Below are 20,531 nucleotides of genomic sequence, written 5' to 3' on the forward strand. Positions count from 1 at the left end.
CGCGGTGACGTAACGCGCAACGCTAACGTAACCGTAATCAACGTCCTACTGTGACGTGGCACTCATTACGCCACAGGCAAGCACTGCAGCTATATAAGTGGATGCACAGTGCGTATCGATCAGTTCGAGTTCGAGTTCCAGTGTGGCTACCGCCGAAGACATTCCGAGTTATAAAGTAACAGCCAGCCGACTACAGTTGGAGTATAGCAGCCGTCGCGGTAAGAAGATCCGGACGTGTGTGCGATTGTGTAATTGGGAGCGTGTGATACAGTGATACGAAGCTCCCCTACTGTCAACGTGTTACTACTGAAGACAGAGTGAACTGATTTGCGCATAGGGTTATAAATCGTGAAACCCCGCAACAGTGTCGACAGATTAATGCGATTAGGGTTATAAAGTGTGAAACCCCGCAACTGTGTGCTAATTAATTGTAGCCGTTATTTGTAGATTGTTAAATAAACCAATTAACCATCTCTACGGCGTCTTCGGTAACGTAAACACGTTACACTGGTGTCAGAAGTGGGATTCGGTAACGGAAACCCGTTACATTGGATCAGTAACGCAAAACACGTTACACTGGTGTCAGAAGTGGGATCAGTAACGAAACACGTTACACTGGTGTCAGAAGTGGGATCAGTAACGAAACACGTTACAATATCATAAGAGATGTTGCAAGGACATGCCCATTCTGTTCATTTTTTCTCATTCTTTCAATTCTCTGGGCACCCGCCATTCACACACTTTCAAGAGCTGCGAATGATCATGCATTATGTTGTATACAAAACCATGGGAACACCCTAGAGCAGTTGCTTCTTTCGCAATCTCAGCAGGGCCGCCTGTTTGGGCATCATCCGTGACTTTGAACGTTCTTGAGAGAATTTCTTGACCCGGTTGTGAATTGCTTTATGTGGCAAACACTTCATACCATGAACAGGAAATATTTCTTTATGAATATTTTTTTTTACTTTTGCCCACAAAAAATGCACAATATAATGCTGCTCCTTGGTATTACACTCCTCAAGCACAGTCGCCATTTTGGCTTGAATCCAGCATGTGCATCTGCTACCTAGAATGTCATGAAGATGGACCATGCTGCCGCTTGGTGATACACATAGAAAACCTATAGCATTCATTACAGCCGTTTTACTTCCCTTTTTGACATATTTATGGGCCGTCTCTCATACCTTATATGACCACAAAAAGGTGAGTGATTTACAAATTTTCCCACAAGAATTACATTGTGATGATGTTGAAACTGTCAGCATTGTCTGTCCCAAATTATTGTTATCACGACATCGGGATGTACAATAAACATAGGACTGATTCTGAAACAACTCCACATGTATGGAAATGATCACTGTAGGCTTGTGAATTAATTTACTATAGGTCAGAAGGTACTGTGTTGTTGTGATGTACAATACTGTGGTTAGGGTATCTGCGAGTATTATGTTTATGTTATTGGGAATCTTTTGTTTCATATGAAGGTTCTTCTAACTACCTTTTGAATTGATATCATGAGGAAGGTGAAAGCTTTTGAGTCCCACTGTCACTAGTGACAAAATATGAATCTGCCACAAGCCAGACCAGACGTCAGAGTGTGGAATATAAACACCTGACATTCCCTGTTATGGAGAAGTGCAGTGTTTTGAAGAGTTCTCTCTTCTGGGGTTTATTACTGTGTAGCGGGTGAAAGTCAACACATTGTATTGCCTTTATTTTTAAGGTCACAGAAAAAGCCAAGCAAGACACCAGCATGAAGCAAGCAGCTCCGCTTGATTCCTGCTTCATTGTTCTGTCATCTTGCTTCGCTTATTCTTCGATCCTTACGATTAAGATATACTTCCCTCCAAAACATCACTTGACTTCTACTGGACTACATAGTGTCATATCCCAGAAGGTTGAACTCTTCAGACATCACTGTGAGAACCTCAAGTCCCACAAAAGATGTTTTTTTGTTATATAATGGTGCTTGTCCTGATACTGCTCTCCACATTGTTAATGCACTCAGGTGCCTACAGTTTCAAGATACAGCCCTGACCTTGCTCAATCAGATTGTCTTACTGTGAAAAAAATATTGGCAGTGTTGCAGGTTTCTTAGCAATTCTAATATTACATGTGACTTCATGAAAATTTTTTAATATTTTTGAAATGTACAGTGAAGGAGAATGGTTCAGTGGTAATTGAAGGTGAGATTGACAGTGAATCTGAAAGCAAGCCTGAGTGAGCCACAGTATGAAAGTGACAAAGTAGTGCAACAATTTTGGCATGTCTTCATTCCACACAGTACTGCATGACCAAATTTATATTTATGGGAATGAATTGGGTTCAAGTAAACATTGATTATTATACAGATGCTGTACAACAGCATGTGACAACTTTTATAGAACAAATCAGTTTTATACCAGTCAGTTCATTGCAGCGTTCTTCACCTGAAGCTATGAACAGGGGCAGAAGTTGGGTAAACACCAACATGAATGAAATACAGATATTGCTGGTGTGGGGAGCCATGCAGAAGCCTGAGTGTGGAGAGCATTCAAACTCCCTTTTTTTCAAAAAATATTTCAGAAAAGAGGTTCCGTTTGCTTTTTAAATATTTGTATTCTTTTTGGACAGTTCACCTTTCGATCAACATTTGTATTGATGAATCACTGTTTCTGTGGGGATGCCTAGGTTCGAAGCAATATATTCCGTTCAAGCATAGGGGCATAGGCATGAACATATAAAAATCTGTGAAAGTGGCTTAGTGTATGTATGGAATTTTACAGTGCACACTGGCAAGGATACCATCATCCTACTGTCCTGATAATCTTAGATTAATTTTCATGCCTCTTACACCTTCATCCCTTACAAATTGGATCACTGCATGCTGCTCCACATTGCTACATGTGAGAAGCTGAGAGGCCATGTTGATACCTCTGGTGCTGAAACACTGATGGTCACCTGTGGATTCAGTAGTCAGGCCAATCACAAAACAGATAGGGACATTTTTCACATACTTTCTGACTTACTGTTGTAATTGAACACCTCATATTTTTGACCAGAGAAGTTGCCTTGAGCAGTAACGCTTGTATTCAGGAGGTGTCTTGTTCACATCTTGAATGGTTTTCCTACATCTGTCCACGCAAGTGGCAGGACTCTGCCTTGAAATTTGGCTGTGTTACTTTCTTTTGTGTCTTTTTCTGCTTGCTTTTCACTGTCATCCAGTTATTTGTCTCTGTATAGTTTCAGTTGTATTTCAGTTACAAAGATCTTTCAAATATATAAGATACAATTATTTTTATTTTGTCCAAATATTAGATGTATTTTTATATTGATAAATGTGGGAAGAAATAATGGAATTGGTTGATACTTCTCTCTGTGATGATCTGTAATTAAGTGACAGTATTAATTACTGAGAACTTGAACCTAAATTTGACATAATATGCTCTTTTTCCTGTAATTGAATGAGTTATTGTCTTATAATACTGTTATTAAATAACCATGTTTTCTTGTGATATGTTAGAGGAAGCTGCCAGCTTATGCACGAGTGAAACAAGCACGTGTACCGAATGCATATGACAAGACAGCACTGAAGTTGGAAGTAGGTGACATCATCAAGGTGACAAAAATGAATATCAATGGGCAGTGGGAGGGGGAGCTGAATGGTAAGGTGGGTCATTTTCCTTTTACACACGTTGAATTTGTTGACTCGGAAAACAATGATGGGACTGACGAGAGCTAAAGGATACATGCGTTAGAAAAGTCCTGTGTTCAGTTGCGGCTGAAGGTGGAGTTCCAGCGAAATGTTGGTGCATAGCGGCTCACAAACATAAATGCATCGAACCAGGTCATTTGGTCAGATTTGTAAGAATCTGCTGCTGATTTTAAGTTACTTTATTCAGCTTAAATGCATTAATCTTTTGTTATGAACAATCAGAAGTGTATGTTTAATCTGATGTCTGTGGCGTCTGAAGCAGAGAACTGTGAAATGTTCTGTGTAGCAGTGATTGCCCAGCAACAGATATGAAACAGGGCTTATGTAGCATTTTCTCTGAAAAACCTAGGAGGAGAGAAAACATGTGAGGCTGGGATTCTCTCTTACCATCCAGGGCATTTCTCTTGATATTTGAACTCTAGGTGAATGATGAAATTGGTTTAGCTGTGCATAAAAGGAAATGAGTGGACAGAGAATCGGGTAAGAACTATGGATTTCCACTTTTCAGAGTGATTTGTGGCATATTATGGAAGTCATACTTCTAGAATTCTGTGGGAAAGGTGCAATCCCAAATGAATAATAATTGTGTTGAAAGTAATAAACCATAATACATCTTAACCATAGTATATGGGTGAATTCTCTTTTTGTGACTGGGTTCTTGGCATGCTCCCAAAGTTCTTTCACAGAATACTATTTAAGTGACCAAAAGAACGGAATAAAGTGATTTTGTGTGTGTGTATATGTGTATGTGTACACTTGTATATTTATGAATTATTTAGGTATTATATTTTAAAATGCAAACTTGACCGTCTTTACCTGAGTATAGTAATAAACTACATTTATATCACTGCTCAATTTGACCCATATTAATTTTATAATTGTGTTTGTATGAATTAAGGAGTGTGAGAGGCTGTCATTAACAATATTGTATAGGAAAAGGGCCAGTTGATGTTCCATCTATTTTTATTTGTGATTGAATTTCCAATTATGGTGTAATTGGACTGAGGGTTTATAATGTGACTTGGGTGTGAAGTCATAATGTTGTGGTCACAAATACACACCAGGTGTTAACATCCTCCAGAATATAAATGACAGTCAGTAGGAGAATAACATGGCTAACATAGGTTTTGGATTCTTGATCATGATTTGCACGACAGATATACATTTTGAGATATTCATGGTGGTGGGTGTTCATATCGTGTTCTTTTGGATTGTGACACTATGCAGCCTTATAAGTGAAAAAAAAATTTTTTTGAAGGAACATACTCCCTGTCTTCAAGGTCAGAGCAACACATCAAATCTGAAGATGGAGGCAGTGTGTTCCTCCACAGTGTTGGTATGACATATGAGATTCCATGATATTGCAGTCCAAAAGTTATATGTTTTGTATATATGATTCATTACAGATGTCCTCTTTTCATGCCTTAGGCATTAATGTTGTTGCACCTACAGCTGAGTGGTTGAAATTAGTGATAATCATTCCTGTCATCTTTACTTTAACCCTTTCCGGTCATATGTCAATATACTATAATTGACATGGTGACAGTGTTTTCACGGACGAATGTCAATATATGATTGACAGAGTTTCTTTTGGCGTTTCTCAGGTCATATGTTGATCTTATGTTGCTACTGGCTACTGTATTATGTGCCAGCACATTCATAAATGTTTTTTCTGCCATCTGGAAGTCATAATTTGAGCTTCTTAAGGTATAAATGCCATTTATATATTAGAGCATGTAACGTGTTAGTAACATGCTTTTATGTTCAGCGGAACCTCAACCCTCTGGATTGAAAAAAGAAACGGATATATAATCCCTTGTGTGATGTGGATGAAGAATCTGTTAGTGATATGTTAAATGAATTTGATATTGACTCTGATGATGAGGTGGATTTGGAAATTGAAGGAGAAAGTGTGAGTGAGAGTGAAACAAGTATCGTTGCATGTTGATGGGCGGGAAGACGTCACAAATGGGCGTCCAGAGACGGAAGGCATATACGTTTACTAATAATGAAGAGCCACAGTTTATCCTTCTGCCCGATGCAGAGCCCATGGATTATTTTAATTTGTTTTTCAATGATGAACTTTTGCATAACATTGTTATAGAGACAGACAGGTATGCAAGACACAAAATTGCAGAATTGCCCGAGGTCCATGTGGAGTAGGTGGTCTGGTGTGTCTGTCCCTTAAGTGAAGGTGTTTTTTCTTCAAATTATAAATATGGGCCTAGTACCATTACCTGACATAAAAGACTACTGGTCTAGTGACAGGAAAACTCAGATAAATTTTTTTGGTAACTTAATGTCCCGAGATCACACCTTACAGATATTTCAGATGATGCATGTGGGGAAATGATACCACCGAAGAAAGTACATGGGGTGATAGAACATACAGAGAAACAGTTTCAGAAAAGTTTTGTGCCAAGTAAAGACATTGCAATAGATGATTCAACAGTTGGGTTCAAGCACAAAATAATTTTAAAAACTTATGATCTAAAAATATCAACGAAGTGGGGCATCAGATTATTTGTATTAGCTGACAGTGACACTGGTCATATTCAGAGTATAATTCAAAATTACAGAAAACTTGCAGGTGACGTGTGTAACTTGGCATACTTGAAAAACCATTCACTTCAAGTATAGTTCTTTCCTTGATGGACAGACTATGACTCAGTGTGTCTGGTATTGAAGACTACTACCATTTAATTGACAGATATTATAGCAATGTTGAGTTGGCCCAGTAATTGGACAATCGAAAATGTAAGTACACAGTTTCTTTTTCAGTTTATGCCCTTGTTGCGCCAACTTTTTAAGCAAAACAGTTCACTTAGTTGTCAGGTTTTGTTAGCTGAAATGTTCTCTGTCACATGTCATCTCCGTGTGGTTAGAGAGTCTAGTCAGCATAGCGTGTTTTTGCAATGAATGATGGTCACTCACCACATTGACCCTGGTGATGAAGTCTGAGGAGATCACATTGACATGGCTGATCCCCTGAGAAGATTTTGGCACATTTATTTGCCATACAAACTTCAAATCATACATAAAAGTAGGGTTGTGTTACATCCATGTGTTTCTTCATAATTATCATCACCCTTCAGGCTAATACCAGGTATCACCCACACGGAAACCAGAACTGCCACCTGCCACATCTTTACTTATTCTCCTGTATCATTCATCACCAAATAAGATATGCAGTTTTCTCCCCAGTGTTTTAAGACTAAAGAAATTATGGATGAATTTGAATTTGTGAACTTTGCTTCAGGGCAGTGATGATGAAATGCAGATGTATTTTGTTATGACTTCCAGTTGACAGCACTGATGATGCATGTGTAAAATCTCTCATCATAAAAACATCAGGAGTATTGCTGAGAAAAAATGATTGCATCTGCTGGATGCATGTAAAGGTCATTCAGCATTGGAAGGAAATACTGACCTTGTGATCACACCTGGAGGGATCACTTCATGGCTCGTAGGTCTAGTGCAGGGGTCGGGGAACTTTTTTACTTATTACCCCAAAATATATTTATTTACGTCAACGTTACCCCCTTGATTTGAAAGAGAGAAAATCATAGATTATTCAAATTCAAAAGGTTTATTGAATCTATTTATATGGAGAATACAATTATAAATAAAAAGTATAAAATAAATGTGATAAAATACGAGTAAATTAATATCCTCATTATGAAACAAAAGGATTTCTTAGAAATTTTTTTTCACTTCAGGTTTTGGAGAAATGATGTTTCATTTTTAATACAATAACATCAAAATTGGGACAATTTGATGTCAGAGCAATTTGCATACTGTCTTCGGGGTCCAGTCAATGTCTCTGCTTTGTTTTTATGTTCAGTAGAGTGGAAAATCCTTGTTCGCAAAGGTAGGTTGTTGCAAAGGGCAGCAACTTTTTGACTGCATTGTCACGTGCAATTTTGAAAGCATTTGCAGCTCTTGACATCCAAAAATATGACAGATCTGCTTTGTTTTCAAATTAAATACGTGCTTCATTATTGGATCGAAGTTCAAGAAGTGCCTCTGCCAAACCTTGAGGCTCTTCTGGTACATCAGCAATTTCACATTTAAAGGGATCTACAACCCAACTGACATTATGTGAATCAAGATCTGGAAAGTAATCATCGAACCGCTTTTTGAGTTTGGTAAGATGCCTTATAACTGTGTCCTTGATGTCGTCAAAAGTAATATTTTCACAATCTTCCAAAAACAAAGCCAACCTTGAAAAGGCAGCAATCTCGTTTTGTTCTGCTTTCTGTCTCTAATATAAAAGCTTTGATCCAAACGCTGAAATCTTTTCTCTGGCTGAAATTATATTTGATGTTTTTTCCTTGCAATTCTTTGTTCACTGCATTCACATACTCAAAAATGTCAGCTAAATATGCGAGATGTGCAACCCACGAGGAGTTCGTAAACTTATCTGCGAGAACATGCTTTTGATCAACCATAAAAATTTCAAGTTCAGTTTTGAGAACTCACACTTGGTTCAGAACATTTCCACATGACAGCCACCTCACTTCTGTATGATAAAGTAGGTCTGTATATTCAGCCTCCCCATCTGTACATAATTCATGAAATAGTCGCGTGTTTAGTGCATGTCCTTTGACGACATTGACAACGTTGATAACATCATGCATGACGGCTTCCAGTGCAGGTTCAAAACGTTTCACAAGCAATGCCTGGCGATGGATCATACAGTGGTTAACTTCAATTTTTCTATTTTTCTCTCTCGCCAAAGCCGAAAAACCACTAACATGACCCAACATAGCTGGAGCTCCATCAACAGACAAAGCAATGCAGTCTTCCCACTTTAAATTAGCATTATTAAAGTATTCATTAATTTTATTGAAGACATCAATTCCACGAGATCGCAACTGGAGGGGAGAACAAAACAGCAACTCCTCTTCAATTGGATGTAAACCTTTGTAGCGAACATACACCATCAGCTGCGAATTACTACTGACATCTGTAGTTTCATCAAGCTGAATAGCAAAGCATTTATCTCTTTTATTGAAGAAATAACTTGTTCCCTCACATTTTCTGCTAAAATAGAAATTCTTTCTTTCACAGCTTTTGCAGACAAGGGCACTGAATTTAGTTTCGCAGCTTCTTTCTGACCACACATAATCTCTGCCATTTTCAAAGCTGCTGGTTTAACCAATTGCTCACCAATAGTATGTGGTTTCTTGTTTCGGGCAATCAACCAGGCCACTTCAAAGCTGGCCTTTGATGCTGAACATTGATTGAACGTACTTCTCAAGTTGCTGTTCAGTCTTTGTTTTTTGACAGACATTTCCAAATTTACAAAGTATTCCCGCGGTTTGGAAGACAGGTGTGGGTGCAAATTATTCAAGTGTTTCTTCAATTGACTCTTTTTGAAAGATTCTGCAGTCAGTACTTTCAAACAGACAACACACTGTGGTTTCATTATTCCTTTGTCTTCTATTTGTGTAAACCCATAATTGAGGAACTCTTCCTGGTATATTCGTTTTCTAGTTGATGTCATCTGANGGTTTCATGAAAAACTTCATTTCGCTTGCTTATTAAATAATGAATGAATGAATTTATTGATAGTAAATCCTTGCTAACAGGACACTATCTTACCTTGATCGTCGAAGTTTTTGAGCGTAAGATAAAACAATATGTGACTAGGCCAAAATGACGTATACAAGACGTGCGCTTCTGCTGGCTGCCAAGCCACAACTAATGCTATCGTCCACAACATGCTGGGTGCGTTTATCTATAGAAGTGTTTAGTGATGACGTCACGCTGCCATGATGGACTCTTAAACAATTTCCGTAGCAGCCATCGTTACAGATGGTTATATGCTGGAAGAAAAATTTCTGTCGTAATGAGGAACGCGTTTTTTTAATATAATTTCATTTATGTCTGTTGAGTCCTCATTACCCCCAAGAATTTCATTTTTACCCCACTTTGGGTAATTTACCCCAGTTCACCAACCATTGGTCTAGTGAATAAGCCTTTTAAGGATTATTTGAAACAGTTGTATTCTGAATGGCTGTTAGCAGGGGAGCATGTTCTGACACCACTGGGACAGTAAAAAAGCCCCCTATAGAACTGCTGTGCTGGTGAATCTCTCCAGAAGTTTTACTCAAAAGGTATAAAAACTGCTGTATACCTGATGAAATTCTGGGTGTGTAATGAAGATGGGGATATTGGCAGTGAACATGAGAGCTTGAGTAGGGAATGTGAGACAGAAGGTGGGAACTGTTAAGTCAATGAAGCTGAGACAGATGATGGAAATGGTGAGCATAGTGAGAGTGGTGAAGCTGAATAAAGGCTGATGAATTGAAGAAGAAATCTAATGCAGTAAACACTCATGTTGGCCTGATCTCTGACATTTATTTTGTTACACATTTGTAGTATATAAAATTATTTCATAGAGTTACTGTTTCTATGGCTGCGCCATAGCTGAAGCAGTTAGTCACTGGCTTCTTACAGCGGCAGCCCGGGTCTGGTCAAGTGGGATTTATGGTGGACAACGTGACACTGGGGCGGGTTTTCCCTGAGTACTTCGGTTTCCCCAGCCAATCTTCATTCCACCAAATTCTCCATCATAATCACCTGGAGTAGGTACAATAGGCCCATCAATGGCCGCCGTGCTGAGTGGACACAGTTGGAATCCACCCACCCTAAGTGAATACTTTTTCTATGCAGTCTTGTTTCCTATTGTGCAGTTGCCTTACATCTGTAATCATCTTCCATTTGAGTAAATGTGATAGAACACTTCAATGCCTTATGAAAAGTGGACTGTGAGAGAACTTTCCTGTTCTTGGCTCAGTTCTCAAATTTTTTTGCAAATTCTTGTATTGAACTGAAAACATCATTCTTGTACATGCCTAAGTAACTTTGAGAACTGGAAAGTACAATCTTCTTGGATGTAATACCATGTGGTCTTCTAGAAGCTTACAGACTTTTCTCAGAAACATTGTTAAACTCCTACTCTGCTACACAACTTCACATCCCAGAAGATACTGCCCTTAATAATGACCACCATGAGAATCTCAAATCCAAGGACCGTAGAACAATAAAGAGAATGAGAAATGCATGAGTGTAGAATATCTTCATGTGTGTGATATGAAACCTTCCTTGTAGGAGAGTGTTCCAAATGGCAAAACATAAATCTGACTTTGTTATAAATCTAATGTTGTTTTTGTTTTGTTTAATTCTGTTATTCACAGGAAAAGCCAAAGTTGTAGTCCATACTTCCTGCCAAAACTAATATCCCTATCTTCATGAACTTGGTATGATATAACCTTTCATCTGTTCTTTCTACGCAATTCTCCATAAATTCCATATCCATATCAACCCTAACTGGTAACCACTTGTATGCGTGCCGCAGTAAACTTGCTTGACTATTGTGCCATTAGTGTTTCTACTTCCAGCAGTACTGTGCTCATTATGAAAACTAGGAACTCTCTTCTTGCATCAGTGGCGACTAGGCTTAGCACCAATTTCCAAAACCTTTATCTGGCTGTTTCCATTTGCACTCTGCTCTATCAGTTTTTCTTTCATGAATACTGGTGCGTATGCATGAGTGCACCATATTTCCGCTTAATCCTAGTATTATTTTTCCCCTCCTATCCTCCTCAGCTCTAAATAAACAATTATCGAGTGACATTTCAGAATAGTATCCAGTGTTTACTATAGCAATCTGCTGTGAGATATATCTCCTGTCTTCTGTCAGTTGATTTTTACCTCATATAACACACACATTCACACATTGTTGCCAATTTGTGTAGTAGATTTGTCTTTTTCATTTTCTGAGTTTACCAATATTAAATTGGTAATGATAATTGAGAAATGAACATGCATATACCTGAGCAAAGGCCTACATTGTAGGGGACCACAGTAATTTGTAAATTATCATTAAGTACTCAAAGTGAATCATACATACAAAGACTAGGATATAGGTTTTGTTAATTATCTGATTTTTAAGCTTAACTTTGTCATTGTAAAACAGTTGCATAATTGAGCAGTACTAACATGCATCTCATATGTAGAATATAAGCAGTACTTCTAGGGAACTAAGAATCTGTCATGTTACATGGTTGTGTCTTTTGGAATGTGGAACCTGAACCCATGTATGAAATAGAAAGTATTAATGTAAATGGAAACAAACTATTTATTTTTTATAAATCCTCAGTCTTGTCACCATTTTAATTTAAATAATGAGATGGGGTAATAATTAGTCATAGGCTGACTGTTCGATCTCAGATGGTAATGTGCATGGTGTTACAGTGGGCTTGTAACCTTGAGGAATGTCACGAGTTCTAAGGTAGTGAAGAAGAGGGGTATCAAGTGAATGTGAGTTTGCTGTATTTGTTTCTGTAGCTATCCTGATCTTCTAATCCCCCCCTTCAGTTTGAATGAATGTATGTTCTGGAGAGCTCAATAAAATAAAAGTAGTTTGCATTTACATGTACTGGTATTTATTGAAAGTATAAAGTAAGCAAAGACTGCACACGGTAAACAGCAATATAAGTTGTGTTATTTATTTCCCTGCTTGTTTGACATGTTCCTGTTATTTCCTGTAAAGTAAAGCCTCCAAACAAAAATATGGGTCACTAAATATTTGAATTTGTTGTACTCATATGATATTTTATATTGCTATTATTCATCTATGTAAGGTCAGAATATTTTGCCAGGGCCCTTTTTTGTGTGGGTACATAAAGGAATTTGAAATGGAAGTTTCATATTTCATATTCTGATGCTCACAGTAATATGCCCATTTTACAGAGTAAGATCTGAGTGTTCATGACGCTGAACCTTCGTATTGAGTTTAACGTCTTCTGGTATATGACCCTGTTCAGCATTTCTGAGAAAGTTACTGGAGGTGAAAGTGGCAAGTTCCTCTGAACCATTGGTAATGATCTACTGGAGTACACAGCTTGACCCTGTAGAAGACATACATCTGATGATAAAGATTAATATTGATGTCATCAGTTCATGGTTGCAGCATAGCCATCCTGTCCTCAAAAGCAGTCTGGTGTTATGAAATCAAACTAAGATGGTCTCCTTAATGAAACACAGTAAACAAAGCACTGATTTTCTCTGTTTCATCCCCTCCTGCTTCAGCATTGTAATATTCCTCCCTCTCCCCCAGTGGATGATGATTTCCTCTTTTACGTGGTGCAATCCAAAAGTTCCCAAAATATATTAATAAAAACTATTACATCTTACCTAGATCTTATTCTGCACCATCACCTTCAAAGTAGTCCCCTTGGGAGCGCATACACCGATCCCAGCGTTTCTGCCACTTTTCAAATGCATCCTAGAAGTCTTTCTTTGTTAGGGTGTTTAGTACCGTCTGCGTTTCCGCTTGAATTTCCTCGACTGTATCAAATCTTCGCCCCTTCAACTTGATTTTCATCTTGGGGAAGAGAAAGAAGTCGCATGGAGCTAAGTCTGGCGAGTACGGTGGGTGGAGAACAACTGCCATTTTGTTTTTAGCCAAAAATTCCTGCACAATGTAAGCCGTATGCAGTCGTGCGTTGTCATGATGGAGTACCCAGTCATTTGTGTGCCACTTCTCTGGACGTTTTCTCCTCGTGTCCTCCCTCAAACACCTTAGAACATTGCGATAGAACTCTTTATTGACTGTCTGACCAGGAGGGACGAACTCCGTATGAACAATCCCATCAATATCAAAAAAACAGATCACCATGGACTTAATGTTGCTCTTGACTTGTCGAGCTTTTTTTGGCTGAGGTGAAGAAGGGCTCTTCCATTGCGACGATTGCTGCTTGCTTTCAGGGTCGTAGCCATAAACCCAACTTTCGTCACCAGTGACAACCTTCAAAAGAAAGTTTGGATCCTCTTGAAGCTGTTGCTGAAGTTCCCTGCAGACTTCCATGCGATGCTGCTTCTGTTCATTTTGCAGCAGTCATGGCACAAACTTCGCTGCAATCCTCCTCATGTTCAGTTCCTCTGACAAAATTCGTTGACATGTACCATAACTTAGTCCCAAGGTATTACAGAGGTCTTGGACGGTCAGTCTACGATCTTGCAGAATCAGATCTCTACCTTTTGCTAAATTTTCTGGTGTTTTGCCCATTGACGGCCGTCCCGAACAATCGTCATCATCAGTCAATGTTCGGCCATTTTTAAAACGCTTATACCAGTTGTAAGTTTGTGTCTGGCCTAAACTGTTTTCAGAAAAGCTTGCTTCAACATTTGGTGCGTTTCTGCAGCGGTTTTCCCAAGTTTGAAACAAAACTTTATACAGACACGCTGCTCTCTCAGGTCAGCCATCGCAAAACACAACAGTGGAAATACGTTCACCAACAATAAACCCAACCACTCAACTTTATGCCGCTTGCCACACTGATCCAAGAAGGATGTGTGAGGAGACACCTAGCGGTATTTCGATGTACTCATAATCATTCGCGCAAAAAATTCAAATTTTGGTAACTTTTGGATTGCCCCACATACATATGTGTAACCGCAGTCTTAAATGCAACACTTATTTTCATCTTTCATATATCTCATTACAACATGTTTGGCCTCACCTGGTCATCATCAGGCATGTGCACATACTAAACACATTCATAAGTGACACCATGGATGTAATAACACAAGGAAAAAAAAAAAGGCAGACATTTAAATAAGTCAGGAAAGTACCACATTTATAAAATCAGTAAAAACAATTACATATAAATGACATGCATCCCCATATTCAAAACCTTGTTTGAACTCTACACCAGAGAGCGGCACACCCCCCCATCCCTTACAAAGCAGACCCAACCACAAAACATTCATAATCTGTACACACACAGAACAGAGTAACTCAGCAGGGCGTCCGTATCCACACACACCACTGCAACAAATATAAATACACATTAAGTAAGTAGTTCAAATGTCTAACAGGAAATGCTTTATCGCCACTGTTTTCAAGTTTGCTTTAGAATATGCCATTAGGAAGGTCCAAGAAAACCAGGTGGGACTGAAATTAAACAAGACACATCATCTGTTGGCCTATGTTGATAATGTGAATCTACTGGGTGATAATATAGATACCATAAAGGAAAACACACAGACTTTAATTGACACAAGTAAGGAGGTTACTCTAGAAGTAAACACAGAGAAAACTAAGTATATGTTGCTGTCTCGCCACCAAAATGCAGGGCAGAATCATGACATAAAGATAGGAAACAGATGCTTTGAAAATGTGGCACAGTTGAGATATTTGGGAACAACGATAACAAATCAAAACCTGATTCAAGAGGAGATTGAATTCCGGTAATCCTTGCTACCATTCAGTCCAGAACCTTTTGTTTCTCGTCGGCTGTCACAAAACAAATTAGAATATACAAATTTGTAATTTTGCCTGTGGTTGTGTGTTTATGTGAAACTTGGTCTCTGGCATTAAGGGTGGAACATAGACTGAGGGTGTTTGAGAACAGGATGTTGAGAATATTTGGACCGAAGAGAGATGAAGTGACAGGAGGTTGGAGAAAAGGGCATAATGAGGAGCTTCATAACTTGTACTCTTCTCCACGTGTAATTAGAATGATAAAGTCACGGAGGAAGTGGTGGGTGGGGCATATAAACCTTTCCGATTTCAAAAATGCGTGGAATAGAAATAAAGAAAGATGCAGGCGAAATTATTTTATTATTTGAAAGGACATTGACTGCAGTTTTATTTTAATGGGGGTTAAAAATAATATCTTCCAAATGGCCACCTCCGTTTTCCATACACTGACGGAGCCTGTTTCTGAAGTTTTCCATGACTCCATGAGTCATATTCCATGGAATAGCGTTGATTTTTTCGGTGATGGCAGCCTTCAGTTCATTGATAGTTCGGGGACAATGTGTGTACACCTATGCCTTGCCTGATTTTGACCCAAGTGATTTCTACCTGTTCGGAAGGCTCAAATCAGACTTGCAAGGCATGCGGTTTGTGGACAATGACGCCATCATCCAGACTGTTTGGGAGTGGATACGCTGCCAACTACAAGCCTTTATTGAAAGGGCATCAGGATGCTTCCAGAAAGTTGGAAAAAATGTGTTGACCTCGGAGGGGACTACATTGAAGACTGACATGTGCAAGTAAGTGCCTGACAATTATGTTTAAAAAAAAAAATCAGTCCCGGTCATATTTGAACCACCTTGTACATGGGGACTTAAATGGCAACCTTTCCTCAACCCTTGTATTTGACTGACAAAGCCTGTACTTGTATGTCTTCTGCTGTTCACACAAACCCACATTATCATTCATACTCTTAACACAGTTTGTCAATATATCATTCACACTTTTCGCTCTTAATTTGTGCCACAGGGTTTCTCTATTTACAGAATCAATGCTTTTGCAAAGATAATAGTTCATTAATAAAGTCTCCTTTCTTACACTTTTAACATTTATTACTTGTCAACAGTACAGACTCATTACCATGAGTTCTTCCCCTGCCAGACCAAATTGAAACTTACAGTGTTATTCATTTCTCATTCCCGGAGGCTAGAATTCTGAAGTATCGTGCTCAGCCTTGAAACTTAAAAAATTCCTTTGTAATTAGCCAGACTAACTATACCCTTATAACTAGCAGCTCGGACAGCATCCAGAGATGTCTGCAAAAATTCCTTGAGAAACAATAAGGCAGACTACCAGGATAGAATCATCCAACCATATGAAGCAACGGTATGAAACGTGTCACTAAACCTTCACTCCTTACACTGACAGTTGGATTTCTTCCCACAAAATCTCAATTCAGTTGGTGATGAACATAGAAAGCATTTTCACAATGACAGAAGGAAAGTGGAGAGTCACACATGCCCTCAGCTCACCCTGCAGTATTATTAGTGATGTGCTTCAGATTAATTACAGATGGAAATCACTGGACAAACAAAAATTAAAGTACATAATTATAATGTAATATTGGTTTCATATGTGAATAAAATTTATGTTTTTAATTACATACTTCTTTTTAATAAAGGGTGATAGAAATATTCTTAAGTTATATCTGTAAACAGCATGAAAATTATCCAGGAAGTTGTATCGTACATGCGGAAACAATTGAATCAAAGAAATATATCAGTGGTGTTGGCACATCTGACTCACACACAGATCACCATCGCATTCATTACTACAAAATGTGGAGGGAGATTGAAAGAGTCTCCAATCAAAGTGCTGCAGTTTCTTATTTCTTAGTAGCTTCTGTTCTGCTCATTCGGCTTGGACCTGCTCAAATGAATCTTAATTTTCATGCATGATTCCTCAAGTTACCTTCCACCCAGCCACACTCTGTTTACAGGAAACTAGATTCTACTCCTCCCATTATGACCATCTGGACAGTGATGGGACCAGCTAAGAAATGGATCTGTTCTGCTCTACATCACTTTCATTCTCCCCTACAGGTTATCACTGTCTAATTAAATCTATGCTGTTGCTTGTTTATTTTCTGTAGCATTTATTTCTCTCCAGACCCAACTAATCTATCAGTCCATTCATTCTTCTGGCACTTGCAACGCCATAATTGTTTGGGGATCATTTCTTATTGAAGAAAGAGGCATAATAGTTTTAAAAGTATGTGATGGGTTTGACGTATTACTTTTAAACATGCGAATACTTACCTGTTCCTGGTGTCAGGAACCTTGCATGCCCTGGACCTCTCCTTCTTGTAACCGATTATTAGAATAATGAATATTTCATTCAAGCTGCTAAATTGTAAGCTATACTCGTATGTCATAAGATTGCATTTAGATGGTGACATAGTCTCCTTGCTGTGCAAACAGGATGCAGCCACTTGCACTTTCCCTAGAATTTTATCAGTTTTCAATAAAACGGCAGAGCTTTGAAAAACTGATGTTTTGATGTTCTGAAGAGAGTATAATTCATATTGGGGAGGGCCAGCTACAGACGCTAACCCCATTATACATCAAGCATAAATTCAAAGTGCCGTTAGTGTTTTAAGGCCTAAAATCGCGTTATCAACTTCAGTTGATCGGGAGATACAAATTTTTTAGACCACCTAGTTTCTGAACTAGGCTAATAAGGCGAGTTTAAGGGAGGCAGCTTTTGCTGGAAGCTGAGGCTCTGATAAGCTTGTGGCTTCACAGCAGTGCAGTTCCAAAAAGATTCTAGAGCCAACTTCCAAAGTATTGAAACAAAATCTGCGCTCCTCAGAAATTCTATATTAACAAGTTAGGCTATCTTAAACACTAACTCCATGGAGTTCAGCTCCTCTTGAGAAGCCACCAGTTGTGTAGCTACTGAAGCATTTCCCAACATTTTACAGATCCAGAAGGTTCATTACCATGTTCACAAAAGCCCTCCACTGGCACCTATCTGAGCCAATTTCGGCAATTAATTCAACGTGAACATTGTTATATGTGTTTAACATTATTAAAGTGAATCTGCAGTTAATTACATATCAATGTGACAATAAGTATAATGCTACACAAGGTCAGCACCCTGTGTGCCAGTTGTAGTCATTGTGTGAGTGTGCAGTAACAGCGTTATTCCTGCCATGTTGGAGCAAGGTTCATTAGGATCCAGCTTTAGCAGTCCAGACCTGAGCTAGACATCTTGCTGCCTATCCTTAGCCGAACGCATCCCCCAAATTTGTAGCCGCCGCAGCGTGGTGACTGATGGCGCCCAGACAAGTTCTTCAACTTGCCATAACTCAACACCAACGGAAAGGAAGGATGGTAAGGATAAAGACAAGCACAAGTCCAACGCGCGTCAGCACAAGAGCCGACAACAGAAGTCAGCAGCTACTCCGAAACACACCCAAAGAGCAGTTACAAAGTTGTGTCCATTGGGTGGCTGCAGCAGATAATGGCTGAGGGAAATCCCACATTGGTGACCTCGACGTGATGGACGCCGCAGGCAGCAGTATCCAGAGGCTGCGGCATCCAGCTCGCACATACAACCGCCCGCCACCCAGCAGCTAACGGACGCTGAAGGCAGTCATCATGTGTCACGCGGACCAACAGTGGACTGAGGCGCTTCCCCTGGTTCTCCTAGGAATCCACACTGCATTCAAGGAGGACCAGCAAGCATCGGTAGCTGAGCTCGTGTACGGCGCGCCCTCAAGCATCCCAGGCAAGCTACTCACTCCAGCTACCGAACCCGTGGACCCAGCGCATCTCACCACAGCACAGCACCGCCAGCACATGGCCCGCTTCCGGCCAGTCCTAGCTACTTTCGTGCACAGTTCCCTACAAGGACTACACGCTCCGGGCTCCACATACATTTCCCCGCTCGTCTGAACTTATGAGCATCAATTCTCGCGAGGGGGGGGAGTGATGTGGGAAATCCCACAGGCAAAGGAACAGCTATATTCTGCAATTCAAGCCTCGCAGTCCGTCTGGAACGGTCCTTTCTAAACGATTTACTTGGAAGTGACCACTAAACTTTAAATATTCCTGTTCCTATAATTTCTCCATTCGAAATTATTCATTCGACCTGCTGGTTGGGGTAGTTCCTCTCATCCACTTATTCTTAAGGATCTGGAGTTTCTTTCCGCTGGCTCCTGGGCCTCGTGTTTTACGACCCGTTTATTCCAAGCCGGTTCCTGTCACGTCCTCCGATGGTTTACCAGCGCAAGTCAGGAGGCCTGATGACGCTGATGACTACTGTCGTGCTATTCGTACTAGGAAAGGCGTTTCTCGCTACTTCCATGCCCACTCCACTTGATGTCCTCCAAATGCCCCTGAGCTAAAGCTAAAGTTTCACATCATGGGAATCTTTCGTTCGTAGTTTTTCTTGGCCACTCGTTCTGGTTGTGCGCAATAATCTACGGCGCATGTCAGATGAGTGCAACCGACCTCGACACCTTCATCCTGGTTGGCGGTAACAAAATTTCTTCTCAAGCAGACGTCACTCATGTCCTTGCCTCATCATCTCCTTTTGTATCTAGTTCGAACGTTAATTGTACTATCCTTAAGGTAATTAAAGACCAACAGAAGTACGTATTGCAGCTTTTATTCCCTTCTCGGTTCATAGAACAATATATCGCTCCATTAGAGATGGGCGTAAGCTGGCGAAATACGGCCCCTGTTCACGACGATATCCATAACCGAAAGCTTTATCACATTATATGTATAGGCAAGTAGGTTTCCTCCCCTCTTGTACTGAAGTGAGACTCGGTCCACGTGGTACATCGGCGACTAACTGGCCTATTGTACCAGCCCCGGATGATAGATGATGAGTGTGAAGCAGTCCGTGGAATGAGAATTGGCAAGGGAAACCGAAGTACTCGGAGAAATCTTACTCAAATGCCACTTTGTCCATCACAAATCCCACATGACCTGACCTGGGATGGAATTCGGGCCGCCGCGGTGGGAAACCAGCGACTAGCCGCCTGAGCAATTACACGGCCTGGGCAAGTGCGCGTAGTTCCTACTGTCCGTATACAATCATATACCGAATGGATGGAGGCCTCGGTTCTAGCTCCCTAGAGAGAAGCGACGTTTATCTCAGAAGTGATCGCTCTTAATATTTCCGTAGATGTATGTGAGATTACGGACAGTATAGTAAACCGTTCACTCGCCTATTCGTAGGTTCTGAAGAGCCGGAACTTTTACCGATGCTCGCTGTGAATTTTGACGCTATCACATAGCTTTGCGAAAATGAAACCCAGCGTTCAGAATAAGGCCAACTTAGCCACCACCTCGTCCCTGTTATCTTGGACTTGAAGAAGACGGTTATACCACATGGCGGTAGTGTACGAACTCTTCACTGGTGGCATCTTAGGAGTCGAGCCCCCCCCCCCTTCGCAGAGCCATTCAACACTGTTGAGTAAAAGGAACCCCAGTAGAAATAGCAAGTAAGCCATTCCTGCAGTGGCGGCTCGTAGCTAACATTAGGGGG

The 20,531-nt window shown here is 40.0% G+C and overlaps 2 protein-coding genes across 2 annotated transcripts in view; one reads left to right on the top strand and one right to left on the bottom strand.

Moving 5' to 3' along the window:
• The window catches only part of LOC111864465 (adapter molecule Crk), a 43,152-nt gene extending 34,717 nt beyond the window's left edge, over positions 1-8,435 (top strand). Inside the window, exon 6 of the mRNA XM_023851724.2 lies at positions 3,503-8,435. Within this exon, the coding sequence (XP_023707492.1) occupies positions 3,503-3,721 (219 nt within the window). The 3' untranslated portion in view covers positions 3,722-8,435. The remainder of the gene's footprint in view (positions 1-3,502) is intronic.
• Positions 8,173-18,584, bottom strand: LOC111864464 (protein ZBED8-like). The gene is made up of 4 exons (XM_023851723.1): positions 18,447-18,584; positions 12,456-12,615; positions 8,733-8,929; positions 8,173-8,679 (listed from the first exon to the last, which is right to left on the bottom strand). Exons 1-4 carry the CDS (start codon positions 18,582-18,584, stop codon positions 8,173-8,175), a joined length of 1,002 nt encoding a protein of 333 aa, XP_023707491.1.
• Positions 18,585-20,531: the final 1,947 nt, after the last annotated feature.

Source organism: Cryptotermes secundus, unplaced genomic scaffold (genome assembly GCF_002891405.2).
Source record: "Cryptotermes secundus unplaced genomic scaffold, Csec_1.0 scaffold706, whole genome shotgun sequence".
Classification (NCBI taxonomy): domain Eukaryota; kingdom Metazoa; phylum Arthropoda; class Insecta; order Blattodea; family Kalotermitidae; genus Cryptotermes; species Cryptotermes secundus.